This window comes from Chinchilla lanigera, unplaced genomic scaffold (assembly GCF_000276665.1).
Source record: "Chinchilla lanigera isolate Chin_1 unplaced genomic scaffold, ChiLan1.0 scaffold00020, whole genome shotgun sequence".
NCBI lineage: Eukaryota > Metazoa > Chordata > Mammalia > Rodentia > Chinchillidae > Chinchilla > Chinchilla lanigera.
The window spans coordinates 8318175-8327483 of NW_004955421.1; the positions used below are offsets into that span (position 1 = coordinate 8318175).

The window sequence follows — 9309 nt, forward strand, 5'->3', positions numbered from 1 at the left end:
ACAACTTTTGCTATTTCACCAATTAATCTGCTGCTGCTTGTGGCCTCCTGCTGCTCATCCATGACCCATTTCTTCTCTGTGATGCACCTCTACCATCCACCACCCATCCTTGCAACCATCTGAATATGGACAGAAACCTCTAAAAGCTCTGATCCAAAATAAACTTTTCCTCCTTTAAACTGTGGGTGCTGGGTATGTTGTCTCAGCAATGAAAAAAGTAATTAAGTAATGGAGCTACTTTGCAGCAACCTCCATTATTTTTGTTTGTTTGTTTTTTGTTTTTTTGAGACAGGGTCTCGCTATGCAGTTCAGGCTGGCGTTGAGCTCACTTTGTAGCCCAGGCTGGTCTCAAACTTGCAATGATCCTCCTGCCTCAGCTTCCCGAGTGCTGGGACTACAGGCATGCGCCACCACGCCTGGTGCAACCTCCATTATAAAAACAACTCTTGAGGATTAAAATCTTCTCCAAACCACAATTTTAATTAGATATCTGAAAACACTTATTCCTCTATTCCGGAAGAACATTCCTTTCAATAAGTCTCTAATGACTATTTCCTATGTTCATTACACCTTTTGTTAACAGGACACCAATAATGGTTTCAGTAAGTCCATATTCAAAAACTGCTGAAGGAAATTTCAACTTGCTGATCTGTGAAATAATCTTCCAGTGAGCACCCCTAGTCAACCACCTAGTGATCAAGTCCAAGTGCACCATTTTCTCTCAGAAACCCTTAGGCAATAACAGTGCAAAAAGAAAGCTTAGTGCTCTAAAGCTCTGAGAAAATCTTAGTGAGAAAACTTAGTGCTCTAGAGCAAATACGGTATTTGCCACCTTGTCAAATTAAGGAAGTGTATGAATACATTAGCCAGTAAAATTAAGGTTCCACAATAACCTTTAATAAACACCTGCAGCTTTTTAAAACAGAGGCATAAAGAGATCAGGCAGAAAATTTCAAGTATATATTTAAAGAAAAAAAAATGTGCCCTCAAGAGTGAAAGAGGTTCATTATAGTCTGGAGATGGGAACATTTATGTATTTTTGGTGGTAGAAATCTGTGGAACTTGTGAATTACATAGTTTGAGCACCTGCAGCATTACACATTAAAAAGGAATAGTACTGTTGCCATTTAGGTTGCAACAATCTTAAAGTCAGAAGCATGAGTTTTTTGGCAAGTAGTTTACAAGTCACATTGTCAGGCCTTACCTCAGTGCTATTCTATTCAACAGTCTCTACATTTTAATTTTTATTTTTCTAAGAAAAACACTTTTTGAAACTTAAAAGACTTTAAAACTTAAATGGGCTTGGTTAGAGTATTTGGCCAGCATACATAGCAAGACAAATGATAATTAAACTATTGACTTTAAATGTTTCTTTTCCTCCTGGGAAAATCTCGGTATTTAGGGAATTAAAAAAAAAAACAAAAAACCCACTTAGTTTTAGTGTATAAATACATATATATGTTTCAAAAAGCAAAAGAAAATATTTACCTCTCTTAGTTAACTAAAAAAGGATGTTTAAGATCTACTATAATGACTTAAACTAGTAACTATAGTCTTTAAAAATGAGCTACAATAAACTTCTTCTGTCTTAATAAAAACAAAACAAAAAACCTTTAGAGAAAGGCTTCAGCTTACACAAGAAAAGTTTAACTTACAAATAGTACAATGAGTGCCATACTCACTAAAAAAAAAACTTATAACCTGGTCTTTATGAAGATCTGTGAAAGTATTACTATACAATGAGAATAAAAGAAAACTTTGAATGTCATTTAAAAAGCCAATCCTTCAAACAGTAAAATCAAATAGCTTATATATAACCATTTCAGTATAGACTGCCAATGACTCTAGAATTACTGTAGCAGTTTGTGTTCATTTCTCAAGTAACAGATGTTAAGACAATACCATATAAACATAGTGCTCATTTTGGAGTTATTGCTGGGTCTTTTTTATGTCAACTTGATTTTTATGTTTATAGTAACCAATACAGATAACTACTGCAAAAATTTATGAGAAAAATAACACTACACAGTATTTATGTTTTAGGATAACTCCATCTGGGCATGTTTTTCCGGAAAACTTACAAAGAAAAAATTGACATCAAACTTTTCATGATTTTTATAGGCCTCTACTACAATGAGAAATTTTGAGTAGATACTCTAAACAGTCTTAAATACATAGCATTTCTCCCCAGTGTGACTCTTTCCATATATTTGATAGTACCTATGTGTACTGCTTTTCCAGACTGCTTAAATATGGTTTCTCCCAGGTGTGAGTTTGTTTAGGTTTACAAAGTTGTTAGTAAATACCTTCCAACATTGACTTACATAAGGTTTCATCTGAATGTGAGGTTTTTTGTCAACAAAATACTTAGAAAATCCTCTCAAATGGCTTGTGTACATATGGTTTCTGATTGGTGTGACTTCTTTCATGTCTTTGACAATTGCTGTGTATAAAAAATGCTTTCATAATTGGTTACATTTGTAGGGTTTCTCCCCAGTGTGAATTCTTTCATGTATTTTCCAATTATCTGGGTGCAGTGAATGCTTTCCCACACTGTTTACATTCACAGGGATTTTCCCCAGTGTAACTTCTTTCACGTATTTTAAAACTGTGTGTAGTCAATGCTATCCCACATTGCTTGCATAGGATTTCTCCCCAGTGTGACTTCTTTCATGTATTTTACAACTGTTGTGATTACTGAATGCTTTCCCACATTGTTTACATTCATAGGGTTTCTCCCCAGTATGAATTCTTTCATGTATTTTAAAACAACTATGTGTAGTGAATGCTTTCCCACATTGCTCACATACATAGGGTTTCTCCCCGGTGTGAATTCTCTCATGTCTTTTACAAGTATTGTGAGCAATGAATGCTTTACCACATTTCTTACATTCATATGGTTTCTCACCAGTGTGAATTCTTTCATGTATTTTCCAATATTCAAGTGTAGTGAATGCTTTCCCACACTGGTTACATTTATAGGGTTTCTCCCCAGTGTGAATTCTTTTATGCATTTTAAAACAACTGTGTGTAGTGAATGCTTTCCCACACTGGTTACATTGATAAGGTTTCTCTCCAGTGTGAATTCTTTCATGCACTTTCAAATAATTGAGTGTACTAAATGCTTTCCGACACTGGTTACATTCAAAAGGTTTCTCACCAGTGTGAATTCTTAAATGTATTTTAAAACAACTGTGTGTAGTGAATCCTTTCCCACATTGGTTACATTCATAAGGTTTCTCCCCAGTGTGACTTCTTTCATGTATTTTGCAATACCTGTGTGTACTGAATGCTTTCCCACATTGGTTACATTCATAGGGTTTCTCCCCAGTGTGACTTCTTTCATGTATTTTCCCACGATAGAGTGTAGTGAATGCTTTCCCACATTGCTTACATTCATAGGATTTTTCCCCAGTGTGAATTCTTTCATGTCTTTTACGATAGCTGTGTGAAGAGAATGCTTTCCCACATTGCTTACATTCATAGGGTTTCTCCCCAGTGTGACTTCTTTCATGTATTTTTCCATGAGAGAGTGTAGTGAAGGCTTTTCCACATTGCTTACATTCATAGGGCTTCCCTCTAGTGTGACTTCGTTCATGTCTTTTACAAGAGCTATGTGAGGAGAATGCTTTCCCACACTGCTTACATTCATAGGGTTTCTCCCCAGTGTGACTTCTCTCATGTATTTTCCAATAACTGTATGTACTGAATGCTTTCCCACATTGGTTACACTCATAGGGTTTCTCCCCAGTGTGAATTCTTTCATGTCTTTGACAACTATTGTGTGTACTGAATACTTTCCCACATTGCTTACATATATAGGCTTTTTCCCCAGTGTGAATTCTTTCGTGTGTTTTCCAATATTTTGATGTAGTGAATGCTTTCCCACATTGCCTACATACATAGAGTTTATCCCCAGTATGAATTCTTTCATGTATTTTCAAATACTTGGTTCCAGTGAAAAATTTCCCACATTGCTTACATTCATAGGGCTTTTCCCTAGTGTGACTTCTTTCATGTCTTTGCCAATAATTATACGTAGTGAATGTTTTCTCAGATTGTTGACATATATGTGGATTCCCCCCAACCTCACTACTTTCATGAATTTCACTGGGTATACCACAGACTTTCATATTTTTCTTACATAGAAAGGTCTTCATTTCAGGGTGAGCACTTTCACCAAGACCAGAGTAGACTTTCTCACATTGCTCATATTTATAGGGTTTTTCTACATCCTTTCTCCTTGCTTGCTTTAAAAAGGATTGGGAATCACTGCAGATGTTTCCAGGTTCATTACATTTAGGCAGATTCTCTTCATATCCCTCATACTCACATATTTTGGGTCCAGTGTGAGCTATGATGGGCACATATGGCAATGAATGACCAATCAGAGACTCTGCACAAGCAAAGCTTTCAGATGATTTTAAACCAGTTTCTTTCATGTTCCAATTAGTATCTGGAGTTTCCAGGAATATTTCTTCACGTTGATTCCAAGCTTTGTATTCATAGCATTTCTCTACTTCTTCATTCCTTACATTTTGCCACCAACTTTTGTATGCGACATCAATATCCTGGTTATCCCATGTTGTTCCTATAGCAGCCATATTCATAAAGGTTACCCACATCACCTCTCTATAGAGTTTCTTTTGAGATGGATTCAGTAAAGTCCACTCTTCCATGGTGAAAGTCACAGTTACATCCTCAAAGGTCACTACCTCCATTGCATGGCTTGAGGGTCTCCCAGGATCCTTCCAATGCAGCCCACAGCCTGTAGAAATCACAGAAGGTAGGTGGTATTTCTAAGAAATGTATTCAGAATGTGCATGTTGGTACCAGGACATTACTGGGACTCTACAAAGAGTTACATTAGATTATAATTCCCACTTACACAGTTGCCTAGCTGAGTATCCTTTTTATACATTCCTTGACCTTATAAAAACCTTACTTTCTAAGTATGTAAAATAGAGATAACAATAAAATGTATATAATATTTTGAGTAATACCTGGCATTAAGGGAAAAATTCAATTATTTGCCACCACCATTACCAAGCAAGGTCTATGAGAAGCAATATTACCTGTTCCTTGCACTGAATATAACAAAAAACTCTGGATGGAATGCATGTAGCAGCAGCTATCTGAGGACTAAAATGTGACTGGGCCAAGGTAGATTAGAGCCAGAAAACAGACTCCAGGCCAGCAAAAACAATCTCATTGTGTCTCCTAGTTTTGCTGTTTACTTGGACAATCTTCCTTTGCTTTTCAGCTTTGCTTCCAATCTCACTTTTCATGTCTCTTTTTTTTCCTTCCTGTTCCTTCTAAATTATCTCCCTCAAGGTTAAAATAGATCTAATAAGAGCATTTTTACTGTATATAATTTTCTGATTGGTTTTATATTTTGTTTATGATTAAACTTGCACCTATGGTTAGAAGTGGCAAATTAACAGTTATCAGTTTATCACTTTCTAGATTGCGCTTCATGCTACTATTATTACTGCTTTTACTACTTTAGGGAAATCACATAGTTGTTGAGATCAGTTGTTCTAGCTTGTGTGCCAATAGCAGCATTGTCTGTTGGTCATAAACAACAGCAGAATTGACTACCAAAGAATTAGGTGCTAGGGCAAAAAGACACCAACTTTTAATCCCTAAAAATGCAAAGAAGTAGGATCTTAGGGCAGACTCACAAGCTAAATGCTAGCTTGGTTTAGGTGACACTTCTGAAAAGTAATCAGTTCCTAAGAGGTCTTTATAATAGTGATAAAGCTACCTACCACAAGCAGTTTAGAAACATCAACACACACACACACAAAAAAAAAAATATAAAATGAGAAAACCTGAAAGCAAGATGCAACCCTATGCCTCTTGCTCACTAACGCAAAACCAGTGGGATTGAGCTACCCAGCTGGACTTTCTAAAATGGTAGCAGAAGTAGCAAAGCACATGAATGAGCCCCTAGAATAAAACAAATCAGAAATAATTACAGTTTACTAAAGTGATTATCAATAAGATAAGGACACAGCTAGTAATTCTAGAGGAGATAAAGATTAAGAAAAAAATAGCTGGGCTTGATGGCACACACCTGTAATCCCAGCACTGAGGCAGGAGGATCATTGCAAGTTCGAGATCAGCCTGGGCTACACAGTGAGCTCAAGGCCAGCCTGAACTGCACAGTGAGACCCTGTCTCAAAAAGACAAAGAAAAAAAGAAAAAAAAAATTAGAAGAACTTAGGAAAGTGATGGAAACAATAAATGTGCAACACAAGAAAGAAGTATAATGCATAAAACAGTTATAGAGGATAGTAAATACTATTGAAAGTATATGCCACAAAATTAAGCAATATGAAGACAGAATATCAGATCTAGAAGACGGGTTTATAGTTAGCAACCACCACATGAAAGACTGTTTTTATGGTTCGTTGAGACTGGGTCTCATCATGTAGTGCAGGCTGGCCTTTCACTCACTTTATGTAGCCACTGGCCTCCAACTCATGGCAATCCTCCTGCATCAGCCTCCTGACTAATGCAATTACAGGCATGCACCACCCACTTGGCACATGGAAAGACTTCTTAAAAACAGCAAGGGACCACAAAAAAAATCAATCCAATGGCTGATAAGTGATGCACAGATGAATAACAGAAGATTAATTAGAATCAGTGAAAAATCAGAAGATAGCAAAAGGTGAAAGAAAAAAAAAGTTCACAAAATAATAGAAAACTCCCCAAATATGGACAAAGAATTTAACTAACAGGCAAATGAGGCACATAGAACCCCAATTAACCATGATCACAAAAAAAACTATAGCAAGAAATATAATAGGATTACAGAAATTTAACAAAACATTAAAAGCTATTCAAGAAAAGAAACAAGTGAAATACAAAGAAAACACCACAATCACACATACTTCTTAACACAAACCCTAAATCAAGGAAAGCTTGGAGTGAAGTCATTCAAGCCTTAAAAGAAAAGAACTTCCAACTAAGATTTTTTTTGTTTTGTTTTGTTTTCTAGTACTGGGAATCAAACTCATGACCTCGCACTTGCCAGGCAGACACTGTGCCACTGAGCTAAATCCCAGCCCCAACCAAGACTGATGTACCATACAAAATCACTTTTCAAAACTGATGATAGAAATGAAATACTTCCATAATAAAGAACACCTGAAGAAACTCATGACCATCAAACCAACACTCCAAAAAGTTCTGAAGGCTATTCTAAAAAAAGACAATGAGGACAACAATTCCATGAATCACAACAGAATGAATCCACCAGAAAAGGCAAGCAATTAAATAAAAAAGGAACCAATAAAAAGAAATTAATGTGACAAGGATAAATCAATACATATCAGTTATCATCATCAATGTAAATGGTCTCCATTCACCAATCAAAAGAAAGAGACTGAGAGAATAGATCAAGAAAGAAGACTGAACAATATGCTACATAGAAAAAACACATTTAACTCAAAAAGAAATTTACAGACTGAAAATCAAAGGATGGAAAACAATACTCCATGTGACAGGAACTTAGAAAAAAGCAGCACTGCCTATTCTACTTGCATAAAGTGGATTTTAAACCAAGATTATTGAAAGGAGACAAAGAAAGTCACTATGTACACGTTAAGTGAATAATCCAAGAGGAACCTATAATAATTATAAATAGATACGCACCACATACTTTTATATAATGGAATATTACTCAGCTGTAAAGAAAGATAAACTTGAGGCTTTTATAGGCAAATGGTCACAACTAGAGACCATACTCATAAGCGAAATAAATCAAACATACATGTGCAAGCACCGCATTGTTTCTCTAGTGTAAAGCCTGAAAGAGTTAATTTAAACTAGGAGATATGACAGACATTGGGAATTGATAGGAAAGCACTCATAGGTAAAGGATAACTGGAATATGGGAAAAGAGAAGGGAAAGAAGGAGAAAGTTTGTATATATGTATATGCAGGATAGTTAACACAGGTGTTCTACTGTCCTGTATTTCCTTGCTGAAAGAAACTGTCAGTGAGGCATTGGTTGATTAGCTTTGTAAGTCTATATGTGTTTTCATGAGAAACTACATTGAAGATATCAATATGTAATACAATAAGCATTGTTAATTCCCTACCGCTCTGTTTGTAACTCTGTAATGTCTGTACTGATCCTTTGCTATTTTGTAAAACATTGTCCATCTGTTACTATTTTCCTTTTATTTCTAAAATAAAAAAAAAAGATACGCACCACATACTGATGCCCTCAAGTGTATAAAGCAAATACAAATTGATATGAAAAATCTGATAAGCACCAATACAACTGTAATGGGCGACTTCAATACCCCACTGTCATAAATAGACAGAGCATCTAGACCAAAAAAGAACAAAAAATATCACAGCTAAAACAATGCTTGAATAAGTGGACTTAATAGACATCTACAGAGTGTCTCCCCTACAAAAACAGCAGCATATAGGACTTTCTCCAAAACAGACCATATATTAGCCCATAGAACATGCTTAAGTAAATGTGAAAGAATAGAAATTATAGCACGTATGTTATCAGACCATAGTGAAGTGAAATTACAAATCAATGGCAAAAGAATCCACAACAGTTACATAAAAACCTGGAAATTAAGTAATCCCCTCATAAGCAACCAATGGGTCACAGATGAAATTATGATATTAAACAGTTTTTACAATTAAATGATAATGCCAATATGACATACCAGAAGTTATGGGATGAAATGAAAGCAGTTCTATGAGGAAAATTTATGAAAGTGAATTCCCCCATTTGAAAAACAGAGTAAGATCAAATAAATAACCTAATGTTGAAGTTCAAGAAACTAGAATAAGAAGAGCAAGTCCAGCCCAAAATCCATACTAGGGAGGAAACTATAAAGTTCATAGTAAAACTTCATATAATCAAGACTAAGAAAAGAGGCACCCATGGCAGACAGGAGGTCCTCACTCAAAAGTCCCAGCAACTGCTCTAGCTCGGGGGGGTGGTGGGGTGTGGGGGGATGGGGGGGTGTGGCCCCTCCCTGGGCGCACCCTGTGCCGACTGAGCCAGCACTCCAACGGCTGCTGGTCCCGCGGTTCGAGTCTGTGCTTTACTTCCACTGCCACAGTTCCCAGCTGAAACTTCCAGAGAGAGCCAGGTATTTCCCATCTACTTCCTGGGGGCAGAGCGGGCAACCAAGGACCCCGCTGCTCTGTAATTTCCCAATTACAGACTGAGTCTCTGCCCTCCATGCATCCACGGCAGACAGGAGATCCTCACTCAGAAGCCCCAGGGACCGCTCTAGCTGGGGGCGGGGGGGGGGGTGCATG

At 36.7% G+C, this 9309-nt stretch overlaps 1 protein-coding gene across 4 annotated transcripts in view; it reads right to left on the bottom strand.

The window, feature by feature from the left end:
- Positions 1–462: 462 nt before the first annotated feature.
- The window catches only part of LOC102017670 (zinc finger protein 709-like), a 28781-nt gene continuing 19934 nt past the window's right edge, over positions 463–9309 (bottom strand). For all 4 annotated transcript variants that reach the window (XM_013513785.1, XM_013513787.1, XM_013513784.1 and 1 more), the window contains one exon: positions 463–4768. In XM_013513785.1, coding sequence (XP_013369239.1) covers positions 2625–4768 — 2144 coding nt within the window. In that variant the 3' untranslated portion in view covers positions 463–2624. The remainder of the gene's footprint in view (positions 4769–9309) is intronic.